Consider the following 15,570-nt stretch of genomic DNA (forward strand, 5'->3'; position numbering starts at 1 on the left):
AAAACCTGAGAAATGTTCCTTTACAAGAATTGAATCTAGGACTTGAATTCTAATAAGCTTAGTTATTCTTTTCCTTCTCTTGTAATAAAGGTATTTTATAAGAAAGAAGTAGGAGCTGGCACAGCAGTAAAAGATACTCCTGAGATTGAACGAGTGAAGAAAAATCAGCAGAATATTAGTTCAGTAAGTTCTCTGTGGCATTAATTATCCTTTGCAAAAGCAAACACAAGTTAGATAAATGTTTTTAGTTCTTTACAAAACTAGCTGCCTTTTTCTTTTTTTTCTTCACTTTGTTGAAACACTGTTTCATCAAATATCAAAGACCTAACTTTCAGAAGGAAACTGTAGCCTTGTTCCCCTTGAACCTAAAGCAGTATTTCATCTTGATATATATATATCATAGTGCATAAGAGATAGATCACTTTAATAGTACAGTAATGAAATCTAGGATTAGTTTTCATCGTTTTGAACAGAATTTTAGCTGTATTACAATTTTCAGAGGAAGGATACTTTTCAATACCTCCCCTCCACTTGGACGAAAGAAATTTTATCCTGATAGAATGATTAAAGGCACTAGAACATTTATTTGGTGGCTCAAGAGAAGGTTTCAAAGGCCCCATTTACCTTCTACTTCTTTGAGCTTCCAGCAAAGAAAAGCACACACCTTCATTATAATTTGTAAAATAAATTACTGCCCCCCTCCCCAGTGCCCTTTGAACTTGGGGGAAGGGTAGAGGAGGTGTTTAATGTTATGGGTTAAAACCTTCACTCAGCGCTTGACATTTAGAATGGATCATTGCTACCCTTACCAATAGGTGTATTTGGTAATAGTTGTTATACAGTCATCCCTCCGTGCCCACAGGGAGTGGTTGCAGGAGCCCCGCCCCCTGCCCCTGCCACACACACACACACACATACACACACAAACACACACACAGTCATTCACACATACTCACACCAACATCTACGGATGCCCACATCCCTCACTGTTGGGCCTCCACATCCTTAGGTTCCACATCGAGGATGTGAGGAGCTTGCTGTTTAGTTTCTGGTTGAGGGTTCTTTCCTTACATCTCCTTCCCGGACGTTTCTCTTCACCTTCACCCTTGGAGGCAGAGTTTCTTTAAGTCATCCAAGTCGAACTGCCTGGATTAAATGCCTTTGTCAGGAGCTCCGGTGGTTACCTGGCATCCTAGAGTACGTGTGCACTGACATTTGTGGACACAGAGTAGGAAAGGTAAGGGAGCGTTGTAGTCAACAGACTTACAGAAAATGAACTTGCAGAAAACCTGCAGAATTCGAGTGCACTCAGAGCCCTGTACAGGGAAGGAATCTGATTTCCTGAAGAAAGCGTAGGGAAGGGGACCTGGCGGCGAGAGTGCCGATCTGCTGTGGCAGGAGTCTGTGTCAGGCAACACTGGCAGAGAAATTAGTTCAGCTGAGAAATGTACAGTGGTCATTTCCTTCCCTTCCAAATGATAACATCTGAAATGTACCCATCAGTGTACTGGGGTATAATGTTATAAATGTTCTGTACTGCACAGTTCTATTGCCTACAGCGAAATGACTGTGCCATTTTGATTAGTTTGGAGTCGTATGAAAAACAAAAATGTTCATCTTTAATCGTGTTTAGCGTCTCACCCTAGGAAAATCACACAGTCTATCATTTCTTCTCCCGGCATCCCCCTGCTTCTTCTAGCAAACAATAAATGCATAGTTCTGTATCTCTATGAGCCTGGGCCATAAACTCCTGCTTAGTATTCAAATGGAAAGTTGCCCTTTCAAGATTAGCAAGATCTGTCAAACCAAGATAGGATTCTCTAACATTTAAAGATCTCAACATTTTCCACCTCCAGAGTATGAGCCTTTTGAGTATTACTTTTCTCTCTTAAGAACTATTTTGGAGTCCTACTTGGAGACAGTCTGTCTCAGTGTACTCTTAATTTAACTGTTTTGGATCTGGCCTAATATTGGCGGTGTTACTCATATCACGTATGAAATGTACAGATGCTAAAACATAGATGATAGTGAAGATATTTAGGTACTGAGGACTTCCCTGGTGGCTCAGATGGTAAAAGCGTCTGCCTAGAGTGTGGGAGACCCGGGTTCGATCCCTGGGTTGGGAAGATCCCCTGGAGAAGGAAATGGCAACCCACTCCAGTACTCTTGCTTGGAAAACCCCATGGATGCCGGATCCTGGTGGGCTACACTCCATGGGGTTACAAAGAGTCGGACAGGACTGAGCGAATTCACTTTCACTTTCTTCATGACTCTCAGCATGAATTTCAGCCTTAATCATTTTAAACATTACCAAGTGATTTCTAAAACGTCTTTTGCATAGATCTAAGTCTTTGCTAAATTTCAACATATGGCACTTAAGTCTAGCTGATGTGTCCATATTTGTATGTATATACGTGTCCTTTATCTCAATTGCAATCTTCTGTGCATTTTAGACATATTAAAATACCATGTGATAGGATAGCATCACTAATCATTTTATAAAGTTTAAAGGGCTTGTCCTGGGCATAACTGTTTGCCGGTGTTATCATTTATCTGGTTGATCTTCCTCTAAGTAGACTTGACTGAGGAGCTTTTGACTATTGTGAATGCCAGGATATAGGCGGGCTTCACATAACATGACTGTGTGGTAGAAGACACTTCCTGACTTTCTGCTACTGGCCCTTCTATAGTGATCAGCACTCAATGGAATCTGCTTGTACATATTTCCTCCCACTTTCCTCTTTCTCTTCATTTTTTTTCTTATTCTAGATTATTTGTGTACTCTCAGTCAGATAAGCAGTGTTTTCAAGACTTAGTAGCTAACTCAGTTTAACATGGTGAGAACACAAATAATAAATAGAAATTGCTTTTATTATAGAAAAATAATGAATTATTAAGATAATTTCCAAAATTTTTGGTGCATCTGCCTGATGATAAAATTTATTTTTATAAGCAGTATATGCTTATTTTAGTTAAAAAAACCTCTGCAGTGATGGATAGGGGAATAAATATGGGTTTGTTCTTTAACAGACAGGAATCCTGAAAACACCAGATGAAATAAAAATGTGTGTTGTCATTGAAGGAAAATTAATATTGAAATTAAAAAATAGGCTATGTAATAGTTAAACATGAAGCATTCTTAACTATTTTTTTAAAACTTATGTTGAATAAGACTCACTTTTTTTTTTTAAATAAATCATGCAGGTAAAATATAAAGAAGAGGTGAAACATGCCACAGCCATTTCAGATCCACCAGAACTCAAGAGAGTTAAAGAAAACCAGAAGAACATCAGCAATGTGTGATCACGTTTCTTTAAGTGTTGTTTTCTGTGGGCATGGCGCTTGCACAGTAGAATGAATTAGAATGAATACCATTGTAGGAAGGCCAGTTCCTGGAAGATGGAGATAAGAGTTCACACATCTTTGTGTTGGGCTAGCATTACACCAAGCATGCGCGTTTGCTTATTAAAGAACATGGTGTTGAATGCCTACTCTGTTCTTGTTCTTGGGGGCATTCAAAGATGAGTGAGCTACACCTTAAGGTTAGAGGCTGTGTGTATTCTCAGGGTTTCTAGGAGAAACAGTTGTGGGGATAAATAAAGATTGTGCATTAAGTGCTCTAAAATAATTAATATCTGTTGAGTGCTTACTACCTTTGGGGGGTTCTTTACATGCAATATCTCATTTAATGTGAAATAATAACTCTATTTTCAAAGTGCTGGGGAAATGCAGAGAAGGAAGGCTATGTCAGTGAGAGAGAGGAAAACCTTTGGAAAAAGAGTAACATTTGAGCTAGATCTTAAAGAATTAATAAAAGTTTGGGATGGATTTCATGAGGAAGGGCCCTCCTGGCAGTGCAAACTGAATGTGTTCATGATCTGAGATCTGTTCAAAGAGGGGAAAGTTTAGTGTGATGAGTCCTTGGGGTGGAAGATGGCAGGAGAGAGGTGGTGGAGAGAGAAAGCATAATTCAGGCCATGAGGAGGCTGCCGGCAGTGCCAGTGTCCCTGGTTCAGATGGCCTGCCTATGCGCAGGCCTTGACTTATGAGTTAAATTGCTTAAATGTGTTCTTTTTAAAAAAATATTAATATTATAGGAGTAAAGTTGACTTACGATGTTGTGTTACTTTCTGCTGTACAACAAAGTATATCAATTATACATATATCCAGTCTTTTTCAGATTCTTTCCCCATATGGGTCCTTACAGAGAATTGAGTAGAGTTCCCTGTGCTATGCAATAGGTGCTTATTAGTTATCTATTTTATATATAGTAGTATGTATATGCCACTCACAATCTTTCAATTAATCCCTCCCCCCCCCACCTTTGGTAACTATAAGTTTGTTTTCTACATCTGTGATTCTATTTCTCTTTTGTAAATAGGTTCATTTGTGCCATTTTTAAGATTCCACGTATAAGTGATATCATATGATATTTGTCTTTCTCCAACTGGCTTCACTCAGTGTGACCTAGAGATTGTCATAATAGGTCCCTTTTTGTGAAAGAAGAGTTGCACAGGAAGCTCAGCTCAGTGATGAGCTAGAAGTGTGGGATGAGGGTTGGGAGGGAAGTTCCAGAGGGAGGGGATATATGTTACATGTAGATGATGCATATTGTTGCACAGCAGAAACCAACACAACCTTGTAAAGCAATTATCCTCCAAAAATTAAATAAGAGTTTACTAGTTTTCAATTTATCATAGAAGCATAACACTCCCTTAAAATAACTATTTGAAAATAAGGAGTTAATTTAATTAAAAACTACTAGAAATCACAGCTCAGGTGATACCTTGCATGGCATACGGTAAGTGGTGTATACATGATTGAAATGTGAATAACTCTGGAGTGGAGAACAATGTGGGCTCTGGACTGTTGGTTTGATCCTAGCTCCAGACCTTACTTGCTGTATATCCTTCCTAAGCCACCAACCTCTCCAAGCCTCATTCTCATCTTTAAAACAGGGACTAGAATATTAAGTGAGATATTGCCTGTAAAGCACTCAGCATGTTTGTGAGTGGATGAATGCAATATGAAGCGTCTCCATATCAAATTTATGTTCCAAACTTATGTCCACTAGAAATTGGCTGCAACAGTTTCTCTACATCAGAGATGCTGTTCCACAAATGTTTCTCCTCTGAACTCTACCCAGAGTCATCTTTCTTTATATCCTGCCATCAACAAAGATTACTTTGGACCTTTCCTCACTTTAGGCAATTATCTGACACACAATCTGCCTAAACTCCCAAACTGCATGCTATGGTTTGAGAGAAAGAAGTCGCACTGGCAAGAGCCTGACCCTTTGTCATTTATTTTCCAGGCTTATCAGATATCTGTTCACTTGCACATGCACTGCTGAGGGTGTACATCTCAAGTCCATTTTATCTGCAGGCCTTGTGATGTCTTGCAAAAAAAAAAAAAAGAAAAAATTCCTTCACACTAAGTTTAAGCTCCAAAAAGTCATTAAGACTGTCCCTGTGGAGTTCTTTGTAATGGAATTTTAACCTCTAGTTTTCCTTTTACCTGTCAGAAATTCATTTGGTGGACATGCTTTCTATCTCCCTGTGTTGGATCCTCATTTATTTCCTGGAATGTTGTGGAATTACTGGGAAAGCTGACCACAAATGTTGGACTCTGATCCCCTACTCTGGCAGTAGGTCAGAAGTATCTCCATGATGGGACTTCCCTGGTGGTCCAGTGGCTAAGGCTCCACTCCCACTGCAAGGGGCCCGGGTTCCATCTCTGGTCAGAAAACTAAATTCATACTTGATGAAACTAAAGATTCCATTTACAATAACTAAGACCTGGTACAGTCAAATAAATAAATAAATGTTTTTTTAAAAAGAAATATCTCCACGATGCTGGTCAGAGCATGGCTTTCCAGTGTTGGAACTTGGTGGAGAAGGAGGTTCAGGGTTTCTTTTTATAGTGACAACCGATCACTGAGGTGAAGGCATAGGACTGGCATAACCCTTCTTTCTAGTGATGAATCCAGAATTTTTATTTTTAAATGTAAATATAAAATGGTCATTTGGTAATGTCATTTTAGTACTGTGAAGAAATGAACTCACAGAAGTGGTCATTTATCATTACTGATAGGCTCAAACTCAGAGAGGCCACCAAGAAATAATACAGTTTGAAGAAAAACAACCCCAGGTATAATTCAAAACACTTGGGCAAGGAAAAGCTTAGTTCCAGGATCACTGTGATGATGACATCTATTAGCAAAGCAGCTTTCGCTGTAAAATCCTAGCAAGATGTCAGCTAATGAGTGCTGTGTGACGCTCCTTCTCACCAGTTGCTTGGTGTTAGCTCCCTCTTCCTTCCGGTAACCCCACACCATCTTGCGTTTGTCTCCCAGCTCAGGTACAAAGAGCCGTGTGACAGAGCAACTCCTGTGAGCATGACGCCCGAGATAGAGAGAGTGAGGAGAAACCAGGAGCAGCTGAGCACGGCAAGTTGTTTCTGTGTTGCTCTTGTATTTTACCAAACATTAGCTATTTTTATTCTTTACAATGCTTTCTGAAAAGCATTAGACCCTCTACATCTTGGTCACTCCTTTTCTACTATCCCGTACTGAGGTGTGTGGACTGTGGCACCCTTGTGAGAGTCCAGGAAGCTGGGAACTGCTTTGCTACTATTCGGCCATGCTTATTTATTCAAGAAATCTTTTTTTAAAATATTTGTTTTATGTGGACTGTTTTTCAAAGGCTTTATTGAATTTGTTACAATATTGCTTCTGTTTTATGTTCTGGTTGGTTGGCTATGAGGCATATGGGATCCTAGCTCCTTGACTAGGGATTGAACCTGTACCCCCTGCATTGGAAGGCAGAGTTCCAACCATTCAACCACCAGGGAAGTCCCTATTGAAGAACTTTTCATTAAGCAATGTGGCAGGCATTATCCTGGTCACTGGTACACAGAGATAGATAAGACCCCTTCCTATCTTCATGGGCCTCATAGTTTAGATGGTAAATCTCTAAAACTACATCCAAATCTAAAGAGCCGGAGAGCAGCATAGTGGGTATGTTGTCAGTCTGAGAAAAGAGAAAGTTGTCTATTGGCATAAGGCAAAGGAAGACCTGATTTGACTGGGGTTCTGAGACATAATGTCCTGGCAGGGAACCTTATAAATAAAACAGCATGCAGGATCTTAGCTCCCTGACCAGGGATCTAACATGTGGCCACCGCTAGTGGAAGTTTAGACATCATGGTGTCTTAACTACTGAACCGGCAAGGATATCCCTTGTGATGATTTCATTACAGTGTCTTCCCTTTGTATTTCTATTACATTTAGTCGTGGTCTTTGCAATTAGTTTTGGTATTGAACACAGAAATATTTATTAAAAATCATTTTTAAGAAGTACAACCAGCACTCGGTGCTTGCCAAGTCAGAAGAATCAGAAGCCAGACGTAGATTTGAACTGAAAGGCTGACATACACCTACTGTGGGAAAAATTATGTAAAAAACAGGGTTAATTTTGAGGCTTATCCTCTGTTGATATTTGGTTGGAGACCATTCTGCTATTTATTAAAATTCATATTAATCCTCCACAGGTAAAATACAGAGGAGAGATTAAACAGGCGACTGCAATTTCTGATCCACCAGAGCTGAAGAGAGTGAAAGAAAACCAGAGGAACCTCAGCAATGTGTGATCTTAGTCACTTTTAGTCACTTTTTTCTTAAGAAAGCAAACATATTGTCAACATGTCAATGAAGGGATTGTGTTTACAAAGTTTTCATGACCTTGAGTTGATTGCCTCTGCTCTCAATTGACTGTCAATTTATTGGAAAGTTTTCAGGGTGTTAGGCATTGTGGGTCCAGTCAGGCACGCCCTGCTCAGAGTATCCAGTGACTGCAATGTGATTTTTGTCTGCAGGTTATTGTATATCCCTCTTATCTGCTCTTTGTGCTTGCAGTTTCAGTGATTCTCCAAAGGGATGCCATGGCAGTTTTTGGCATCTTGGCTCTACAAATAAGCTTTCCCACTCCCTTTACTCCAAATGTATTAATAAATGTATTCTTGTTCTGTAGCCTGTCCAACCCCATTTCCACTCATAGCTATCATCACTTTATTTTTGGATGATGCTGGGAAAAAATTATGAAGTGTGCCTGGCTGAATAGGTCATATGAAACAGGTCCATTTTCAGGGCACTTGTTCAGGGCTGTCAAGTTTTACTCAGACACCAATTCTTGGCCTGTTCTAACTCCTTTCTGTTATGTAATCCATGGATGCAGTTTGCTGAGAGAGTACTTTTTTATTTTCTTTTTAAATTTTTTAAAAAATTTACTTTTATTTTTCAGTTGCATTATGCAGCATGTGGGATCTTAGTTCACCAAACAGGGATCAAACCCATGCCCCCTGCATTGGAAGCGTGGAGTCTTAAGCACTGGACCACCAGGGAAGTCCCTGAGAGAATCCTTTTTCTGAAGTCATTAATAATAAATTGTGTTCTTTGGAAGAGGAAATTTGAAAATCTGTTAGATACAAAGAAATCTTTTATTCTTTAAACCTTTAAAGTCCTTTGGCCAGATTATAAAGGAAAGGCAGTTAATTGTTTGGCATTGTCCCTGACAACTGTATTTTGGAGAAGTAGATACTTACCTTCTCCTGATGTATTCAGAGTCACAGTTGATGTAACTCCATTACTCTCCAAAGGGAACATGGTTCTGGAGAAGGAGGGATGGAGCACTGGGGAGCATGCTGGCCTTATGGATCACCATGGTTACTGCTTAGGCATCATGGCAAAAATTCTGCCACAGTTAATTACTAAGAAACCATAATGGTCCAGCAGCTTTCTATATGGGTAAGAATATCTTAAAGTAACATCCGTGAAGATATTTCTTACCTTACTCCTTTGTGATGAAATGCTTATTATAGCCTTACTGACTGGTCACCCATATAATGAGTACATTCACAGTGATTCTCTGCCATAGGATGAATTAAAATAGAATGATTTAAGATGCAAGCATTTTAAATATGACTAGACCTCTGATGGGTCAGTGGTAAAGAATCTGCCTCCCAATGCAAGAAACACCGTTTCAATCTGTGGTCTGGGAAGGTCCCCTGGAGAAGGAAATGGCACCCCCACTCCAGTATTCTTGCCTGGAAAAAAAATCCATGGACAGAGGAGCCTGGCGGGCTACAGTCGATCAGGTCACAAAGTGTCGGTCATGACTTAGTGAGTAAACAACAACAAAGCCCTCTACTAGCCTCCTTTTTTCCCCACCCCCGCAGCTTCCTATCCTTGCTTAGCTCTTTAAAATAAGTACTATGAGAGTCTTGTTTAGTTGAATTGATTCACAGTGCTCTGTTTTTTGTTTTCCAAAATGATAGGTTTATTATAAATCTCAGATGGGAAGAGCTACAGCTTTAAGTGTAACTCCTGAAATGGAAAGAGTAAAGAAGAATCAAGAAAATATTAGTTCGGCAAGTTGTTTTATTCACTTGGGGCTATCATGAAGGACATGTTCTTTATTATTTATTTGCAGACCAAGAAGCTTTTGTAAGATATGCAGAAAGTACATGTGTTATTTCAGATGACATCTGAAAGCCGCCACTGTCTAACTTTACATTGTCCTGAACCCTACTGATGTTTCCAGATGTGACCAACACTTATATTTAAAGTTTCATTTTAAACTGAATTATGTTCATTTAAACAATGAGTCATGTTATTTTAGCCAATGTCTTTGAAAGTGGTAGTCTTTGATGTATAAGTTAAACAATTATCATTTTACAGATGTATTCCATTGAATGTTGATTGTTAAGTCCTCTCTGCAAAACAAAATAAGAAATGAATCATTACTCCAAAGTAAGGACTTAGAGGAAAAAACAGTCTTTAAATATATTTAACACAGAAATCGGTTACTCACTGAAGTTCCGTGTTGCTGTCAGGGTCTTATTTGGGGAGTGCGCCTTCTCTCAGGAAATACCAGGGCTTCTGTTCTGAGTGCACATATCCCCTCATGTCTGCAATAATCCGTATCCTGATCTTACACAGAATCAGCCTCACAAAAAGCAATGTTCTGATAGTCAGATGTCAGAAAGAGCTTTATGCCTGGGAATCAGCATTTAGATTTTAAACTGTGCAGCTCTCTAGTGGCATTTCTGCCCAGAGATGCTGACTGTATTCAACACAAATTACCTTTAAGCTGTGGCTGTTTAGAGGGAACCTAAGATGGATACCTAATGATTCTTACCATCTGCTCTTGTCAAATAAAAGGAAATATTGATAGAGGTATGTTTCTTATGCATGCTTCCACAGTGTTATAGCAGAAAATGGGGAAATAGAGAAACAGAAAAAGAAATTTAGGTTCCATTTAGTTTTGGATTTTCCCTATTGATAAAGTATTTCCCACTTTTACAGACTCATGGTTAGTGGATGTTGGTCACTTACACATTTGTATTCAGTTTGTAGAGAGATTTCGGTCATCTTTGCCGTAGCCTTTAAAGGAGACCATCAAGAGTAAAATTTTAGCTCATTATTCTAGAAGGAAATGCAATTCACTAAATAAGTTACCTGGGAAGTAATTCAGAATATGTTGTATATGCCTCACTCATTTGGAAAGCTTGAAAAACTTAGGTAATTTTTAAATTATAGTTGTCTTTTTGTGAAGTATGTCCTGTTATTTACTTTGCAGGTAAAATATACCCAGGACCAGAAACAGATGAAAGGTAGACCAAGTCTGATTTTAGATACACCTGGTCTCAGACATGTCAAAGAAGCTCAAAATCGTATTTCAATGGTAGGGTCCAACAGGTCCCCCCTCCGTGACGAAAATGTACTAAGGAGTGGCACCACCCCATGCACCGATGGCATTGTTCACTGTTAATCTGGATAACTAACAGAGCATGGAAAGGCCCACGGGCCCATCCTTTGGGGGGAACTTTCTAATCTTACTGAAATGTACGGGAAATATTTAGTCTAATAAAATAATTTTTCTCAGTGATTTTTTGGGGTGTGTTTTTATTTCTAACGTGACTGCTACTATAAATGCTTTTTATGGAAGATACTTGCTTGGACTTTTTTTTTTTTCAATTAATATTAAGATGGAGTTTGGTGTGTTTGCATGTTTAAAGAATATGAAAATATGTATTTTTTTAAAAAACAGTCTCATGAGATATATTTTATATACCATAAAGCTCACCGATTTAAAGTATACAAAGTAGTTTCTAGTATAATTTAGAGTTAAACAACCATCACCCTAACCTAATTTCAGAATGCAAAAAACATGTGTTTTGAAGTATATGTTTTTGTAACTATATACAAACATTATATATATAGTTATTTGTAACTTGCTCTCTTAATTGAATTTTAAATAATATTGCTTTCTTAAATAATAGTATAGAAATAGCTTATCATTTTATTGCATACTAAAGTTTAAGAGATAGGAAATTAACTTATACCTAAGTGAGTACATTTTAGAAAGTAACTAGGATTTGAAAAATAAATCTTTCAGCACTTCTTACTTATATGCAAGCTTATATATTAAAAGAGCTGCTAACTGCAATGATGGAAAGCATTGTGAAAATATCAGCACTTGATTTCTGATGCTATGAAACTGAAATTTCATAAATTATTTTTGGAATAATTGGAAAAAATACATTTATGTAGAAAATAATCTAGATGCAGCTGGTATAGTAACTTTCTTTATACTCAAATTTTGTGAGCTGTGTAGCATTCAGGAAATTTCAGTGGAGTTACTATGGTTTTTCCCTCTTTCAGGTGAAATATCATGAAGATTTTGAAAAGACAAAGGGAAGGGGCTTTACTCCTGTTGTGGATGACCCAGTGACAGAACGAGTGAGAAGGAACACCCAGGTCGTCAGCGATGCCGCCTATAAAGGTGTCCATCCTCACATCGTGGAGATGGACAGGAGACCTGGAATCATTGTTGGTAAGCTGAGTGGCCTGCCTGGCAGGTCTGCACAGTCAAAAAGATCGTGCTTTCCCTGTTTTTATTAATGGAATTCACTTCCTTATTCATCAGACCCCTCCTCAAATGCATGACATGGTGCCCAGGTGAAAGTGGACCAAAGGCAAAGTGTTGTTGTTCGCACCACGTTGGAGGGAATTCATGGCCTTTGCCAGGTGTTGTTGCAAATTCATTCTGTAGTTGGACATTCTCTGTCTTTAATAACCTTCCAGTCTTGAGTGTTCCTACTTGCTACGCAAAGAAGCAGCCCAAATATCAGACATAGGTGATAATGAAGATTAAGCAATTATTTTGTTTCCCTTTAGCTTATGTGGGCTTCCGTGGTAGCTCAGATGATGAAGAATCTGCCTACAGTACAGGATACCTGATTTCGAAGCCTGGGTTGGGAAGATCCCTGGAGAAGGGAACAGTTACCCACTCTAGTATTCTTGCCTGGGGAAGTCCATGGACGGACCATGGGGTCGCAAAGCGTCGGACACAACTGAGCATCTTTCACTTTCACTTTTAGCTTATGTACTGATCAATAAGACATTGATCATTGACATGTACATCAATACAGACATTGTCTGTATGGGTAACAGAACAGAAGTAAGCCCATATAGGTCCTTTGATGTCAAATAGACATGCCTGAGAGATTCTGATGGTTTCTACCATGTGAGTAGCTTATATTTTTTTGAATATTATTTCTGAACTGGGAGAGTAGAGCTGTCTAAAAGTCTCACAAATCAGAGAGAAAGGAGCCTCAACCTTCTGTTCTTTCTTGTCATCCAGGGAAAATCTTAGGAACATAGTGTTGAATGGTGACAGAGTGAGCAAGGTTTGTACTAAAAGCTTAAGAAAGGAAAGGAAAGATACTGATTTTTTTCAATTTGTTCAACATTTTTTTTGTTGTAGGAAGACAAGTTTTTTTATTTTTGTTTTGTTTTCTTAGACAAAAACCTTTTAGTTGCCTCTTATAAATTACTCGCATGTCCTTAATCAGGAGTTTTAACCCAACATTTTCCCTGTTTCAGTGTGTGGAGAGCATGAGTGATGAGGGTTTGGGGATGTGGGGAGTGGTGTGGTGTGCTTGTGTGATAAGTCACAGGCTCCCAGTGGAAAGTCAACAAAGAATAAACCAGGCAACTTATATTTGATCGCAAGGTTTTTTAGCAAATCCTGTGAGTGTGAATCACACTGTGAGTGTGAATATCCCTCCGTTCTCCTCTGACGTCTGCTGCATGGTGGGTTTGCCTATATTACATGCTTGCTTTTTGGATATGCCCCTTTTCAGGCTTTTGTTTGACTCTCCTGGGTGCTGAATTTTTTTTAAATTCATTCTTGATTTGTTTATTTCTTCCTTTGGTAAAAGACCTCAAAGTTTGGCGCACAGATCCTGGCTCCATCTTCGACATTGATCCCCTGGAAGACAATATTCAGTCTAGAAGTCTACATATGCTTTCTGGTACTGCTTACGTTTTGAGTTCCTCCCCATTTACATGGCTTTTGTCCTCAAAGTGAAGCTGCTGTGAGCTGTGCAGGTTCATTGTGCCTTCTGTGTAATGTAAAATTTTAAGTTTGGGCTTCGAAAAACCAAGAGAATTGCTGTGTTATTTAATATGCCACTAATCATTTATGAAAACAAAACTTACAAAAGAGCTTTTTAATATATCCTAGATTAGTTCTAGGTTTATTTTAAAGGTGTCTAGAGCTTACTTACACTTCCTTTTTATTAGTGAATATGATTTTAGAAGTTCTCTGGGCTTTGAAATGCAGCTATTTGGACTGCACTAAACTGCTAACATAAAGATTTGTTTTATGAAAAGCACAACATTTTAAAGATACAGTTCTTTAATTTAAGGAATTCTTTGATGACTTTTATATAAAACAGAGGAGAGATTTTCTACATAGCATCGTGAATGTCTTAAAATAGGTTTTCAAGTATCCTTAAAATTTATCTCTGAGTTTTTATAAAATGCAAAATTTGTAGTTTACACAGGAAGTTTATTTGACTTTTAACTTCAACTGTATGTTTATAATTAAAAGTAAAACCCAAATGGTTTGGATATTTGGGTATAGCAATAGCAAGGGTTGATCTTTGTAGGCTTTCAGACTGCATTTAGCAAACTGAAGATTTGACAGTTATGGGACTTTTTTTAACATATAAATAGATCTATCATTTAGGTCCTTCTCTGCCCCCAATTGTGACTCCAAGTTTAATTGTTAACATTAACAAAATTGAAAGCCCAAGGCAAAGTAGAAATTCTAATATTTTTATAGTAATTTGATCCACATAATTAGCCAAATTGTCATCCAAATTTTCTAAAAATAAGGAAAAGGCAACAAATGCTCTATCATTAGTGATATTTGAAAAGAACTATTTATAACCAAACTTTTGATAGAAATTTACTAATTTGCCAGTGTTTTCTTAGTTCTTGTCAACTTCCCATGCCTCATCTCTCCTTTAAAATTTAGACCAAACTGAGTGTGAATGATCACACTAGAATTTATAATTTAATTTATAATTTATAATACCTGAGCTTTGGGGTTGCAATTTAATGAGGGATTATTTTTCCTCCTTGTTAAATTTTTAAGTAATTATTTTGGTTTCTTTGTTCTTCAAGTCACTTAATCACAAATATGAATATTTTCCCTCCAATATAGAAAAAGCGAACCTTTATAGGAGACAACGGTCTCGGTCTTACTCGAGCAGTACTTTTGGTACAGGTCTGGGAGATGACAAATCAGAAATATCCGAGATTTACCGTAGCTTTTCATGCTGCAGTGAGGTAACAAGACCATCTGATGAAGGAGGTATCAAACATTAACCACTGTCAGAAGTCTCTTTTAATGTATCACAAGTGTGTCTTTAACAAATTCTTCACTTTTGCACAAACATATGGCATGGATATGTTTGAACATTTAAAATTATGTTTAGAAAGTTGAGTCTTTTTTAAAAACTAATAATATGCATTTTTTGCATGCTTGTTTTTCGTATCTTTCCTCACTGTTTTCACTAAAAATGGATCTTTAATGACAACAGGGTCTTGGGATCTGGTACGTGAATCTGTTTCACAGAAGTTGTATGTGATGGATATACATAGCCAGAGTGGAAACTTGAGTTCTGTGGAGTTCATATCTGATTTCCATTAAGGAAAATCAATCTTATGGTTATATTTGAGTGGCTAAGAGAGTGCTATGAATTTATATGTTTAAATATTCATATACAGTTGCAGACAGAGTTAGAGCTTGCCAAAAAGAAATGGGGTATGTACTTGGGATATGAGATTTTTTTTTAAATGGAAAATACTGTTGATTGTTAATAATCTTTGTATCTTATATTACTATCCTTGTCCTCTACATTCTTCTGTTTTCTGGATCCAAGCTGATGGCTTAGGTCTAGAAATTGGTCATTGAAATTGTTTTGGATGTTAAACTACTCTGCTGCTAAGTCGCTTCAGTCGTGTCCGACTCTGCGTGACCCCATAGACGGCCTCCTACCAGGCTCCTCTGTCCCTGGGATTCTCCAGGCAAGAACACTGGAGTGGGTTGCCATTTCCTTCTCCAATGCATGAAAGTGAAAAGTGAAAGTGAAGTCACTCAGTCGTGCCCGACTCTTCACGACCCCATGGACTGCAGCCTACCAGGCTCCTCTGTC

The 15,570-nt window shown here is 38.2% G+C and overlaps 1 protein-coding gene across 13 annotated transcripts in view; it reads left to right on the plus strand.

Annotated features, from left to right (window-relative positions):
• Positions 1 to 15,570, plus strand: part of NEBL (nebulette) — a 376,575-nt gene that overhangs the window by 329,351 nt on the left and 31,654 nt on the right. For 7 of the 13 annotated variants that reach the window (XM_044928163.2, XM_025264433.3, XM_044928162.2 and 4 more), the window contains 9 exons: positions 91 to 183; positions 3,205 to 3,297; positions 6,356 to 6,448; positions 7,552 to 7,644; positions 9,334 to 9,426; positions 10,638 to 10,742; positions 11,723 to 11,894; positions 13,285 to 13,377; positions 14,577 to 14,726. In XM_044928163.2, the coding sequence (XP_044784098.2) occupies positions 91 to 183; positions 3,205 to 3,297; positions 6,356 to 6,448; positions 7,552 to 7,644; positions 9,334 to 9,426; positions 10,638 to 10,742; positions 11,723 to 11,894; positions 13,285 to 13,377; positions 14,577 to 14,726 (985 nt within the window). Of the gene's footprint in view, positions 1 to 90; positions 184 to 3,204; positions 3,298 to 6,355; positions 6,449 to 7,551; positions 7,645 to 9,333; positions 9,427 to 10,637; positions 10,743 to 11,722; positions 11,895 to 13,284; positions 13,378 to 14,576; positions 14,727 to 15,570 lie in introns of those variants that run through there. The other 6 variants (XM_044928161.2, XM_044928164.2, XM_044928167.2 and 3 more) reach the window with 6 other exon arrangements.

This window comes from Bubalus bubalis, chromosome 14 (assembly GCF_019923935.1).
Source record: "Bubalus bubalis isolate 160015118507 breed Murrah chromosome 14, NDDB_SH_1, whole genome shotgun sequence".
Lineage (NCBI taxonomy): Eukaryota > Metazoa > Chordata > Mammalia > Artiodactyla > Bovidae > Bubalus > Bubalus bubalis.